Source organism: Leptodactylus fuscus, chromosome 8 (assembly GCF_031893055.1).
Source record: "Leptodactylus fuscus isolate aLepFus1 chromosome 8, aLepFus1.hap2, whole genome shotgun sequence".
Lineage (NCBI taxonomy): Eukaryota > Metazoa > Chordata > Amphibia > Anura > Leptodactylidae > Leptodactylus > Leptodactylus fuscus.
The window spans coordinates 18,728,815-18,744,025 of NC_134272.1; the positions used below are offsets into that span (position 1 = coordinate 18,728,815).

At 42.4% G+C, this 15,211-nt stretch overlaps 1 protein-coding gene across 1 annotated transcript in view; it reads right to left on the reverse strand.

Annotated features, from left to right (window-relative positions):
- Window positions 1–1,035: 1,035 nt before the first annotated feature.
- The window catches only part of LOC142217151 (uncharacterized), a 41,529-nt gene continuing 27,353 nt past the window's right edge, over window positions 1,036–15,211 (reverse strand). Inside the window, exons 7-13 of the mRNA XM_075285343.1 lie at window positions 8,891–9,223; window positions 6,136–6,444; window positions 5,464–5,802; window positions 4,506–4,826; window positions 3,244–3,576; window positions 2,276–2,596; window positions 1,036–1,379 (exon numbers count right to left, since the gene is read on the reverse strand). Of these exons, the coding sequence (XP_075141444.1) occupies window positions 1,036–1,379; window positions 2,276–2,596; window positions 3,244–3,576; window positions 4,506–4,826; window positions 5,464–5,802; window positions 6,136–6,444; window positions 8,891–9,223 (2,300 nt within the window). The remainder of the gene's footprint in view (window positions 1,380–2,275; window positions 2,597–3,243; window positions 3,577–4,505; window positions 4,827–5,463; window positions 5,803–6,135; window positions 6,445–8,890; window positions 9,224–15,211) is intronic.

Sequence of the window (15,211 nt, forward strand, 5' to 3'; positions counted from 1 at the left end):
GTCACGTACAGCCTCACTGACCACATCATATTCAGCACTGCCATAATAGTACAGTAGCCTGTCTGCAGTTTTCATTGTCCCCTGCTGTAACCATGGGCTGTCCCAGTATCTCAGTCCAGACATATCTCATATATATAGTCTGTGGCAGACTGTGATGCGATTATCTCTGCACATCAACTCATTGTATACATCTATGAAATGGCTTAGGTGATAGCAATCCAACAATGAAGCCCAAAAGAAAGCTACACCCCTCTAAAGCTGTGTGGGACACTAACCATGTCTGTCCTGTCCATTTTTCCTATTTCCTACAAATAGTGGTACATAAATAGTGCTATGTATAGTCACCAGACTGGTGTATACTATTCTGCACCTACTAATATCTCATTAAAGGGGCTCTATCAGCAAAATTATGCTGATAGAGCCCCACGTATGCATGAATAGCCTTTAAAAAGGCCATTCAGGCACCACTAATCTAATTTTAAACCCCCTGCCCATTTTAAAATAAAACTATAAAAACATATAGGTAAATGATACCTGAACATGCACTCTGGGCGGCCGTGCACGGTCCGACGTCATCTTTGGTCCCTCCTTCCTCTTCTTTCTTCTTCCAGTGACGTCCTCCTCTTCTGGATCTTCTCCGCCTTCATCTTCTGTTTTTCCAGCGGGTTGTGTTCAAATCTGGCGCGTGCGCAGTAGCGCTCCTGCCGGGACTATGCGAGCATCCGCAGAATGCTCGGGAACGTCTTCATATCCGGAAGAAAAGATGATGAAGGCGGAGAAGAGCCAGGACAGGAGAACGATGCTGGAAGAAGAAAGAAGAGGAAGGAGGGACCGAAGATGACGTCGGATTGTGCACGACCGCCCAGAGTGCACGTTCAGGTATCATATGTTACATATATGTTTTAATAGTTTTATTTTAAAATGGGCAGGGGGTTTAAAATTAGATTACCGGTGCCTGAATAGCCTTTTTAAAGGCTCTTCACACATACGTGGGGCTCTATCAGCATAATTTTGTTGATAGAGCCCCTTTAAGGTTTAATCACTCACTATGACTTGCAGTCTCCCTGTGCTTCTCTCTATGGGCCTCTCCAGGGAGGGATGGTTCACCACACATATATATTCTGCCCCCTGATGTGTCTCTGATGTGGGGGTAATGGTCAGACTGGCTGTACACATGTAGGTGTTATTGGCTGTACTTTCAATTCTTAGTCTCTGGTTTGTGTCAGTCTCTTCATAGATCTCATCTCCAGCCCGTCTCAGCCATTTCACAGTGACCGCATCCGGGAAATACCCCGAGATATTATACCACAGGGTGGCCGGGGTGTTGTGATGTAGACGGGGAATCTGAATGTCTTCTATAACCGGAGTCCATATGTAATCTATAAAATAAGGTATATGTAAGATTAGACACAATATCCGCATGTGTACAGAGGTGTCCTCCCTTACTCGCCCTTTTCGTTGGATATATCCAGATATTTTTTCAGTATCACAAGTTGTGTAGTTGATTTCATGATAAGTTATCACTAAATGATATGCTAACCTTCCTGTGAATAGCAGCCTATCGAGCTACGTACATATGTTGGATCAAACAAATCCACAGCAGAAATCTACCCCCGATCCAGGAATTTCTGCCAAAGATTTTCAGTTTGGTGTGCTGTGAATCGGCATGTACATGTAGTTAGGCTCCATGTGGTAAGCTGCTGTGGTTTCTGTATAGAATCTACTTCAACAAATAACATGTCACTTATAGTTGTGAATTTCTCATCCATGCGGAATAAAATCGGCCAATGGTATGAAAAGCAACTGATTTCCATTGACACAGATTTTACGCAGATTCAGGGGCAAAAAATGCTGCAGCAAATAGTGTAGGGATCCAGGCTACAAGAATGGAGGCGGTTACAACAACGGAGGAGGAGGAGGGCATCACAGGAGCACAATCAAAGGAGGGGGTGTAATGAAGGTATGACGCAGTGGGGAGCATGGTGGCTTGGGGGAACGCTCTGGGTGCATGGAGAGTATCATTTACATATCGGTTTTACATATCATCTTTTCAAAAACGAGTAGCAGCATCTGAATAGCCTTTTTAAAGGCTATTCAGGCCTATCACTAGCTCAAATCACGTTTCACCTCTGATAGAGCCCCTTTAATTGTGTTGCCAAAAGTTTATAGGGGAACAGAGTCATTAGCATCAGTGTGCGGTAATAAGGAAGAAGCTTATATGGCTGTATAAATCTCAGGGATTCTTATATAAAACTCTATATAACTTTCTTCTCACCTTTATCTCTGATAGACAGCTCCCTGGTTTCTGGCTCCTCCATAGATTCATGTTCCCAGGTCACTCGTACTCTGAATCCTGGATCCTTGTGACGACCCTCAGGAATTGTGATCTCACTGGAGATGTTGTAGGATCTGTCAGGATTATCTGATATTTTCTCAGTAGATGATACGACTTCTTCTGTTCTTTCCACTCCACATGTCCATACAATCCTGATGTCGTTAGGGTAAAATCTCTCCAGACTGAGCATATACTTCATTTTAGAATCCCTCCCAGTGTTCAATAGACTTCTTGTTATTGGCTTTAATAGTTTGGGTTCAGCTACAAGTACAAGACAAAACACACACAAAAAAGAGGAGAATATGACAAATTATATCATCTAGTCTAGGGTGCAGTGTACTCAACCTGCCAGCTTTATAACAGTCACTATAACCAATGAACAGTCTGCCAATAGAAGAAGAAGTGACATTGTGGAAGCCAATGGAGACACACTCAGATGTAATGGATTTTTATAAGATTTTTCACGCACATTTTGCAACAAAAGTCTCAAAAAAGTGCAGTACAATGCATCTGAATGAGCCCTTCACTAATGGCTTGCAGAAAAATCTGCAGGATGTTTAGAGGGAACCTGTCAACAAGTTTGTGGCCTCTAAACATCAGCATGTCCTTATGTATGGAACTCTGTCTAAGGAGTACTGATATTTGTTGTGGAGACTACTAGTTGGTGTTATAAGTTGTATAGATCAGGCTGGTCTGTAAAACTTCCAACTCCAACTATTGATCTCCACAAGGAGAAACATTACTCCTCCGGATGTACGTCAATGGCCATACTAGCCATAGCTATTCTCCCCCCCCCCCCCCCTCACAGACCTGTAGTGCTGAATAAATAGTATAATATTGGCCCCTGTCATACTGGAGGGTGCTTTTCTGCACCTATACTAATATTTCATTAAGGTTTGACCACTCACCAATGACTTGTAGTCTCCCTGTGCTTCTCTCTATGGGCCTCTCCAGGGAGGGATGGTTCACCACACATATATATTCTGCCCCCTGATGTGTCCCCAGTGTGGGGGTGATGGTCAGACTGGCTGTACACATGTAGGTCTTATTGGCTGTACTTTCAATTCTTAGTCTCTGGTTTGTGTCAGTCTCTTCATAGATCTCATCTCCAGCCCGTCTCAGCCATTTCACAGTGACCGCATCCGGGAAATACCCCGAAATATTACACCACAGGGTGGCCGGGGTGTTGTCATGTAGACAGGGAATCTGAATGTCTTCTACAACTGGAGTCCATATGTAATCTATAAAATAAGGTATATGTAAGATTAGACACAATATCCGCATGTGTACAGAGGTGTCCTCCCTTACTCGCCCTTTTCGTTGGATATGTCCAGATATTTTTTCAGTATCACAAGTTGTGCAGTTGATTTCATGATAAGTTATCACTAAATGATATGCTAACCTTCCTGTATCTGTCTATGTTCAGCCACCCATTGAGGGAGGTGAACAGCAGCCTATCGAGCTACGTACATATGTTGGATCAAACAAATCCACAGCAGAAATCTACCCTGATCCAGGAATTTCTGCCAAAGATTTTCAGTTTGGTGTGCTGTGAATCGGCATGTACATGTAGTTAGGCTCCATGTGGTAAGCTGCTGTGGTTTCTGTATAGAATCTACTTCAACAAATAACATGTCACTTATAGTTGTGAATTTCTCATCCATGTGGAATAAAATCGGCCAATGGTATGAAAAGCAACTGATTTCCATTGACACAGATTTTACGCAGATTCAGGGGCAAAAAATGCTGCAGCAAATAGTGTAGGGATCCAGGCTACAAGAATGGAGGCGGTTACAACAACGAAGGAGGAGGAGGGCATCACAGGAGCACAATCAAAGGAGGGGGTGTAATGAAGGTATGACGCAGGGGGGTGCACAGTGGCTTGGGGGAACGCTCTGGGTGCATGGAGAGTATCATTTACAAATCGGTTTTACATATCATCTTTTCAAAAACGAGTAGCAGCATCTGAATAGCCTTTTTAAAGGCTATTCAGGCCTATCACTAGCTCAAATCACGTTTCACCTCTGATAGAGCCCCTTTAATTGTGTTGCCAAAAGTTTATAGGGGAACAGAGTCATTAGCATCAGTGTGCGGTAATAAGGAAGAAGCTTATATGGCTGTATAAATCTCAGGGATTCTTATATAAAACCCTATATAACTTTCTTCTCACCTTTATCTCTGATAGACAGCTCCCTGGTTTCTGGCTCCTCCATAGATTCATGTTCCCAGGTCACTTGTACTCTGAATCCTGGATCCTTGTGACGACCCTCAGGAATTGTGATCTCACTGGAGATGTTGTAGGATCTGTCAGGATTATCTGATATTTTCTCAGTAGATGATACGACTTCTTCTGTTCTTTCCACTCCACATGTCCATACAATCCTGATGTCGTTAGGGTAAAATCTCTCCAGACTGAGCATATACTTCATTTTAGAATCCCTCCAAGTGTTCAATAGACTTCTTGTTATTGGCTTTAATAGTTTGGGTTCAGCTACAAGTACAAGACAAAACACACACAAAAAAGAGGAGAATATGACAAATTATATCATCTATTCTAGGGTGCAGTGTACTCAACCTGCCAGCTTTATAACAGTCACTATTACCAATGAACAGTCTGCCAATATAAGAAGAAGTGACATTGTGGAAGCCAATGGAGACACACTCAGATGTAATGGATTTTTATAAGATTTTTCATGCACATTTTGCAACAAAAGTCTCAAAAAAGTGCAGTACAATGCATCTGAATGAGCCCTTCACTAATGGCTTGCAGAAAAATCTGCAGGATGTTTAGAGGAAACCTGTCAACAAGTTTGTGGCCTCTAAACATCAGCATGTCCTTATGTATGGAACTCTGTCTAAGGAGTACTGATATTTGTTGTGGAGACTACTAGTTGGTGTTATAAGTTGTATAGATCAGGCTGGTCTGTAAAACTTCCAACTCCAACTATTGATCTCCACAAGGAGAAACATTACTCCTCCGGATGTACGTCAATGGCCATACTAGCCATAGCTATCCCCCCCCTCACAAACCTGTAGTGCTAAATAAATAGTCTAATATTGGCCCCTGTCATACTGGAGGGTGCTTTTCTGCACCTATACTAATATTTCATTAAGGTTTGACCACTCACCAATGACTTGTAGCCTCCCTGTGCTTCTCTCTATGGGCCTCTCCAGGGAGGGATGGTTCACCACACATATATATTCTGCCCCCTGATGTGTCCCCAGTGTGGGGGTGATGGTCAGACTGGCTGTACACATGTAGGTGTTATCGGCCGCTCTCCCGGATATTATTCTCTGGTTATCAGCAGTGTCAGTCTCTTCATAGACCTTATATCCAGTACGTCTCAGCCATTTCACAGTGACCACATCCGGGAAATACCCCGAGATATTACACTGCAGGGTGACTGGGGTGTTGTGATGTAGACGGGGAATCTGAATGTCTTCTATAACTGGAATCCATATGTAATCTATAGAACAAGATATAACATTACATATAATATCATGTGTATAATGTATAGATATTTACCATGTACATTGATTCTTTATCTGGATAATTCAGTAAATGTAAGTGGAACAGATCATAAGTTACCTGAAGACTCAGTAAGTCAAGAAAAAACTTCACCTTAGTTACTTAATATAGTAATACAGGATATACAGGACACCAAACCAGCCAGTATCTTGCATAATGTGAGATGCCCATTAGAGCAAATAGTTTACCCACGAAACTGAAGTAATAAGGAAGTATAGCTGTATAAATCTCAGGGATTCTTATGTAAAGTCCCATATAACTGTCTTCTCACCTTTATCTCTGATAGACAGCTCCCTGCATTCTGGCTCCTCCATAGATTCATGTTCCCAGGTCACTCGTACTCTGAATTCCGGATCCTTGTGATAATACTGAGAAATTCTGACCTCACTGGAGACGTTGTGGGTTCCATCATGATTTTTTGAGTATGAGTCTGTGGATGATACGACCTCTTCTGTTCCTCTCACTATACACCGCCATTCAATATTGATTTTTTCAGGATAAAAGTTCTCCAGCTTCAGACCATACTGAACTCCAGAGAACAATAGATTTTTCCTTACTGGCTCTGAGAGCTCGGGTTCAGCTGTAAATACAAACCAAGTATAGAAAAAAATAAAATGTTGCAAAAAATACATTCTACAGTATTATGGTGTAATAGATTAGACAACTCAGGTATCACAATCTGCCTTTCTAAGGGATAGTCTACCAAAATAGACAGATATGAAAATTGTCCTACAGTAGATGAAATGAAAGAAATTTTCTGAGAGGTCCTGATGAAGGGACCTTTATAGTAGTCCCGAAAGCTCGATATGTCATCAAAAAACTTTTTGAGTTAGCCATTAAAAAAGGTATCAACTACTGAGGACTTCTCTCAGAAAATTTCTTTCATTTCATATCCACTGGCTAACACGGTACAAGGATATATATTTTTTCTTCTACAGTAGATGATCATACTGCATACAGATGTGGCCAATATCCAGCAGACTGTGCGCTGAATGTCTGTGCAACTAAAAAAGTGCCGTACAATGAATGCGAGGGGAGATGTAGAAAGTGCCGTCACATACAGCAAAGATTTAATGTGTCCTCAAAAGGCATCTCCTATATCTCTCACCATGCACTTGCAGAGGAGTAGAATCTTTTTTCCCTGCAGTTTCTTCTTAATACTGGGTTTTAGACATATGGGAGAGATTTTTTAGCATTTTTTTTTCTTCTTGGGACATCTGGGGGTTCTCATTAAACTTTCCTTTAAAGAAAATGTATGTTTTTGTACCGTGTTAGCCAGTGGGTATGAAATATAAAAATCAAAAAACTTGAGGGTCTTCAGTAGTTGATACCTTTTTTTAATGGCTAACTAATAATGATGACAGATTACAAGCTTTCGAGACTCTCGGCCAGTGGCGTAGCTAGGAATGGCGGGGCCCTGTGGCAAACTTTTGACATGGCCCCTCCCCTCGACCAACGCCGAAGACCTCGACCGTCCCTCTCGTCCGCATTCCTGTGTGCTCTATTATGCCCCATAGTGGCCCCTGCACACAGTATTATGTCCCTTACTGGCCCCTGCACACAGTATTATCCCCCCTAGTGGCCCCTGCACATAGTATTATGTCCCTCAGTGGCCTCTGCACACAGTATTATGTCTCTCAGTGGCCCCTGCACACAGTATTATGCCCCATAGTGGCCCCTGCACACAGTATTATCCCCCATAGTGGCCCCTGCACACAGTATTATCCCCCATAGTGGCCCCTGCACATAGTATTATGTCCCTCAGTGGCCCCTACACACAGTATTATGCCCCATAGTGCCTCTGCACACAGTATTATCCCCCATAGTGGCCCCTACACACAGTATTATGCCCCATAGTGCCTCTGCACACAGTATTATCCCCCATAGTGGCCCCTGCACATAGTATTATGTCCCTCAGTGGCCCCTACACACAGTATTATGTCCCTTAGTGGCCGCTGCACACAGTATTATGCCCCATAGTGCCCCTGCACACAGTATTATACCCCATAGTGGTCCCTGCACATAGTATTATGTCCCTCAGTGGCCCCTAAACACAGTATTATGTCCCTCAGTGGCCCCTGCACACAGTATTATGTCCCTTAGTGGCCCCTGCACACAGTATTATGTCTTTCAGTGGCCCCTACACACAGTATTATGCCCCACTGTGGACAACCATAAACAATTATTATACTCTGGGGTCTTTTCAGACCCCAGAGTATAATAATCGGAGACCCAGGGGGGGATAAAAAATAAAAAAAAACACTGTTACTCGCCTATCTCCCAGCTCCGCTGCAGTCCTCCGCTGACGGCCTCTGCTATAGTCCATGTTCTATGACGTCAGACGTCACATGACCCGGGATGCAGGCCGGGGTCATGTGACGTCAGACGACTAGGCCTGAAGCCTGCCTGGATCGTGGAGAGGTAAGTGACAGTGTTTTTTATGTTTCTTACCTATCCCTGGCCTCCGATCATTACATTCGGTGGTCTGAAAAGACCCCCCTGAGTATAATGATAGTGTTTGTGGGGCCCTGCCAGGATCTGTAAGTAAATGGGGCCCATTACCGGGTGGGAATGACAGACTGACGTAAATGTGAATAGGACAGTATTTAGGGCATTATTGTGGCCTCAGCCTTTATATGTATGCCACAGTATGCCTATACAATGGGATATGTTTCACATTTCTATGAGAAGTATGTATCGGCACTTCTCCTGTTGTATACATAAGTTGAAAACATGATGTGAACATAATGTTAAGAAAAGGACAGATACTTCGTATCCAATGGTCTATTCAGTGTGATACTATCAGTTCTTTTTAAGTTTTTCAAATATCCATACTCCGCCTTGCTCCTAATTTACACTATGACAGCGCCAAAGGTCTCTTCTTTGCCCTGAACAGGGGTTAAATATAGTAGCATCACTGTTATAAAGGATATCTGCACAATGTATAGTATAACAATGGCCCCTGTCATTATCAAGGGTGCTATTCTGCCACTGTGCTGGGATTTCATTAAGGTTTAACCACTCACCGATGACTCTTAGTCTCCCTGTGCTTCTCTCTATGGGTCTCTCCAAGGAGGGATGGTTCACCACACATATATATTTTGCCCCCTGATGTGTCCCCAGTGTGGGGGTGATGGTCAGACTGGCTGTACACATGTAGGTGTTATCGGCCACCCTCCTGGATATTATCCTCTGGTTATTGTCAGTCTCTTCATAGACCTTATACCCAGCCCGTCTCATCCATTTCACAGTGACCGCATCCGGGAAATACCCCGAGATATTACACTGCAGGGTGGCCGGGGTGTTGTGATGTAGACGGGGAATCTGAATGTCTTCTACAACTGGAGTCCATATGTAATCTATGGAACAAGACATAACATTATATACAATATCATCATGTATAATGCACAGGTATTTATTAGACTGTATACTGTATATTACTTCTATAGTTGTATTCAGTGCTAAATGTATAAAAGATCAGACAGTAAACTAACCAAGAGATCAGTGAGTCAACAAAATCTCATTTAAGGTTGTTATACAGGAGATCAAATCATCCAGTATATTGTATTATGTGACGTGTCAACAGAAGTATGTAATAAGGAAGGGGTTTTATATGACTTGAAAAATCTCAGGAATTCCTCTGTATTAATTGTTAAATCTTTTATCTGACCTGGATCTCTGGTAGACAGCTCTCTGGATTCTGATTCCTTCATAGATTCATGTTTCCAGGTCACTCGTACTCTGAATCCTGGATCCTTGTGATGATCCTCAGGAATTGTCACCTCACTGGAGATGTTGTAGGATCTGTCACGATTATCTGACACTGAGTCAGTGGATGATACAATTTCTTCTGTATTTCCAACTCCACATTTCCATACAATCTCGATTTTTTCAGGGTAAAATTTCTCAAGCTTGATCGTATACTTCATCTCTCCAGAGACCAATAGACTTCTAGTTACTGGCTCTGACAGCTTGGGTATCACTACAAATACAGCAAGAAAGAAAATGGGCAAATTGGCATGAGCCTCATGAGGATTTTTGCCTTCCTCTGGATCAGCACTGTAGGGGATTGTAGGGTTATAGGTTGGACTTGATGGACTGAGGTCTTCATCCAACGTCATCTACTATGTAACTATATAACTACCATGTAACTATGACTATGAATAGAGCGTAGAAGATATAACCTCTCAGGTAGACTATCTCCAGTTTAATTCTTTTTTTACCAGTGGTTATTCAGCCAATAAATTTAGAGAAGATGTAAACCTGCTGAACTCTAAAGCCAGTGAACCGTTTTTCTATGGACAGACGTCAGTCAACCATTTTAAAACTCATAAAAGTCTATGGGTGTATTCATATGTCTAGTTTTGTGTCCATCAAAATAGACAAAGATGGAGCATGTATATTTTTTTGATGAACATATAGAATAATCTGTCAAAAATATGACATGTGAATACACCCAGTCACTATACATTTTTTATGCATCATCATTTTTTATTGATTTAAAATAACATAGAAAAACAATGGGGGAGGGCTAAAGAGGAGGTGGGAAGCGTCGGGGAGGAAGTGAAGGCACTGGTGGGGGGGTGAAACAGGGAAGGGTAACAACAGAGAGTCAACTAAATCTGGGAAAAAGACCATTAACTAACTCTGTAGCCCAGGATGCAGTGGAAAGTCCATCTTCAGTGGACAGAAGAATTCAGTATGGGTATCAGGGCAAAATTTAGAGAGTAGGGGATATAACCAGTGGTGTAACTACCACCATAGCAGCAGAGGTAGCTGCCACAGGGCCTGGGACATTAGGGGCTCGGTGACAGCTGCTACTGCTGCTATCATTATTCTGGAAGGTCTTTTCGGACCCCCGAGTATAATGATCGGGGCCCCCTGTTGGTGGAATACTTTCCACCAACAGGGGCCCCCGAAGCTGCAACAACGGCTGACACACAGGAGCTGCAGGTCTGGCTCCTCTCAGCGCTTCAGGACGCTCCCCCTCTCCCCCCCCCCTTTCTCTGTCTGTCCTCTGCCCACCAATGAGAGGGCTGAGGAGAGCCCAGGAGGCGGGGCTTATCCCTGCCGAACTCCTGCCGTCCTGCACTCGAGAGGAAGAAGAAGCTGCTCCAGGAAAATGAAACTAAAGATACACAGGTACATACTGGGGTTACTTATGAATATCAGGCATTGGGGGTGATTACTTTTGTTTTAGTAACTCCTTGTGCCTCATATTAATAGCAGTTAACCCCATCATGTCCCTCACATTAACCCATGTGTGCCTCACCATAACAGATACTGATATGTGAGACATATGGGGGTAATAATAATGAAGATACTTTATTATTACCTCCATGTCTCTCACATATCAGTAACTCTTATGTGAGATACACAAGGGTTAATGTGAGGAACATGATGGGGTTAACTGCTATTAATATGAGGCACATGGAGTTACTAAATTGTAATGCACATGACCAGATTTTTTTTATCCACAATTGTCCTGGTATAGCGGTCAGCGGTGACGTGACAGTATTTACTCCTGTAGGGGCCACTAAGGGACATAATACTGTGTGCAGTGACCACTATTGGTCATAATAGAGCGCGCAGGAATGTGTAGGAGGGACTCGGTCGATATCTTCGGTGTCGGGGGGGCCCCATGTCAAAAGTTCGCCATGGGGCCCCGCCATTCCTAGTTACGCCACTGGATATAACTATACAGGAAGAATTTGGAGGTGAGAAGAAATTAGGGCAGGAAAAGAGAGCTTGAGCGAAAAAGGAATAAGAGAAAAAAGAAATGAAGGAGGACAGGGGTGAAAGGAAGGGGAGACTTTCCTGCCCCTTCCCCCAAAGGCTCGCAGAGAAGGTATAGAAAGCGCAGAAGAAGACAAGGTCAGTAACACAACATCCTTTGGAGTTGGGAGGCAGTGGAGACATTGGTGTGTACCGGATTCTCCATGCGGTAGATCTTGCAAACCCACCATAGCTATTGTGATGTTGTGGAGGTTCAGAGGATCACCAACAGGCAGGGATACGGGTCCTCGCTGCATTCAGGAGGTGTGAGTAATGAGCGTTTATATCTGCGTAGCTTAGTCACTTTGTCGAGAAACTAGGGTGTGATGAAGACCGGGAGGGCTTGCATTGGGATGAACAAACAAGGTAGTACGTAGATTTGTAGTACCAAACCAAAAAAGATAGTCTCCTGTCCATTTTGTCATGTCCCCCCAATTATCTGTGGTAAAGGGGGATAATTGAAGCGGAATACGTCCTCCACCCTCGCTGGAAGGCGGATATAAGGATATTGGATAGAGTCAGTGTCCCAGCGACATGGAAGTTAGCCTGTAAGAGGCTTTTCAAGCGTGGAGGGAATATTAAGCGCCATAGTCTCAGACTTCTGCAAACTGATTTTGAAGTTTGACAGGGTATGGTATCTGGCCAGCTCCTCCACAACACAAGGGATAACAGTGATATATGCACAAATGGTGTCCATCAACAGGGATGTACCTAAGATCAGGGTGTTGTGTGGGACAGGGGTAGGAAAGTAGTGTTAGAAAAGTTTTATTATGGGGCACCAAGAGCCCATCAGGTCTTGGCAATTTGCCCACTTGGGTTGAGGCCAGAGAAGCTGAGAATTCCTCCTCAGACACTATTGTTTCTAAAGCAACTGTGTGATAGACATTTTTCACTCTTATGTAAATCTGGACTAAGGCATAGACTAGAGAGTAAAGCTTATGCATAATGTGTACAGCCTCTAATGACCTAATTGGGGCAATTGTCACATGATCACAGATGTTGGTCAGCAGCCATATTGCTATAGCAACTTCAACTATAAGGGAACAGCATCTATCACAAAAAATTGTCATGACTTTGGAACAGGAGTTAGGTTGTATGAAATGGGAATAAAACTAGTGTTGGGCTTTGGTGCCTGGGACCCGCTAGTAGAAATCCTGCTGGGGGCGTTATACAGCTCTGCAATGCATCTACAGACTGGGCAGTTTGTTAGATATTCTTCCTAGTTTGTTGCCCACTGTGGGATTCACCTGCTCCCCTATGGGTCAGTCCAAGTCTGAATAAAACATAATAATGTTAAACAGCTAAGAGACTATAGTCAGAGGACCCTTTAAACAAAAAAAAAAAAACAGACAACCCCTTTAATTTATAAATCTATTGTGCTGGGCAGGGGACGGTGACTGTCTGTCTGTGTTGTTAGTTATTGTTTTATGTCATACTTTACCTTTTCTATAGTACTTTCTTCCCAACACAATGAGGGCAATGATTATAATCACCAACAATACAGCTATCACACATATCACACATATGACAAGGATTGTAGTTTGGTTTTCATCTGTGGGAGTGAAAGAAAATAAAAACAACGAATGATAAGAATAAAGACAACACAATTATCAATAACTATGGGTGAAAATGTAATGGATGCCTGGTAAATGTTTAAAATAGTATGCCCTTTCTTGCACCAGAGATGCATCCCATCCCCCTACCCACCTTGCTCGCCACTTTACATGAATGTGGGCTGGGGATGCCTCGGTTACCATATTTATTATAACTTTTCCTGTTATACAAGAAGTCTATCCCTGACAGGAGCTAATCTTAAGAAAACTGCTGCAGCGTGTGTAAGCTGTGATATAGTGCATAGATTTACAGTGCTGTGCAAATGTTTTATGTAGGTTTGGAGAAAGAATGCTGTAAGAAACAGAAGTGTTAGCAGTTTATTTTTGTGAATGAACAAAATGAAGTGAATGAAGAAAAGAGAAATGTAAATCTTATCAATATTTGGTGTGACCTTTCCCTTTTCCTTCCATCCATTCTTCTTGAGACACCTGCAGTTTTTGAAGGAACTCGGCATTGAGGTTGTTATCACTGCCATCTTGGAGAACTAACCACAGGTCTTCTGTGGATGTAGGCTTGTTCCTATCTATCTATCTATCTATCTATCTATCTATCTATCTATCTATCTATCTATCTATCTATCTATCTATCCATCTAAGATCAGAGATCAGGTTCTGCTCCTTTATTATATATATCACAGAGATCAGGTTCTCCTCCTATAATATCTATCTATCTATCTATCTATCCATCTAAGATCAGATTCTGCTCCTTTATTATATATATCACAGAGATCAGGCTCTCCTTTTATAAAATATACATATATCACAGAGTTACATATTAAAAATTGAGGACTCACACTTGCCAGACATTTACAGCATATCTTGTTGATATAAATATCTAAGATATACTGTATACACTGTCTACCAACAAGTATTTGGACACCCATGCAAATGCAGATATCTGCGGTTGCGATGTACGTCACGCCTTCAGCCATTAAATATCATGTGAGAAACAGCATTGGCATTTGTCGCATGCAAGATGCCAAGAAGTGCAGTAGTTCAATTTCGAGAAAGGGGTAATTGTCAGGTACCACAGAAATGGTCGATCCTTAAGGGACATAGCAAGTGAACTGAATTACCCAAAATCAACAGTGGCCTATGTGATTACGAAGTGGAAGTTGAACAGTGATTGTCGGAATGTGCCCTGAGTTGGCAGTCCCTGGGAACTGCAGCCGTCCAAAATCGGTGAAAGAACTTACCTGTCTTACCAAGCCAAATGGAATAAAATACCACTAGACATCATATAAGGACTTGTGGAAAGCCCCGGAGGGTTAATGGCCGCTCGTGGACGCTCTACCAACTATTGAATATGAATAAATGTTGTTTTTCTATTGTACCACAGGTGTCCAAATACTTATTGGTAGACTTTAAACCACCATCTTGTGGTAATGCATAAAGGCCCAATCTGTAACAGAACCCCCCACAACTTCTACCCAACATATACCCCTACATGTACATAGTCAAGATGGAGGGATGGATGGAGAATAACCTTAAGAAACTAAACCACCAGTGAGAAAATCATTCTATTTGGTAATTGTTGCAGGGCAAGGCTGTGTTTTCATGGTGCATCTTTGCTTAAAAAATACAAGTGTTGTTAAAGACCAGATACATTTTTTTGAGCAAAACGTGTAAACCCAGCCGGAGGCCACTTGTAATGATAGTTTGACTACAGTGCAGCTCTTAGGCAAGAAGTTATGCTGACATCAGTAAGGTCTATGAAACCTAAGTGTATATTGTAAGGACAGCAACAAGTAGTCAGAAATTCAGATGATTTGTACTTGTTTCTGTAACCTGTAAGAGCAGCTCCGATACAAGAACAAGGTAGGAGTCTGGAGTGAAGGATATAAAAAAAAAAGAATTCTATGTAAAAGAAATATATAGGTTGTTTCCAAACCAAACCAAAAAACCAGGTCAATAGTGAAATACAGCATGCAGTATTTATATGTGGAGAAAAGAGGAACA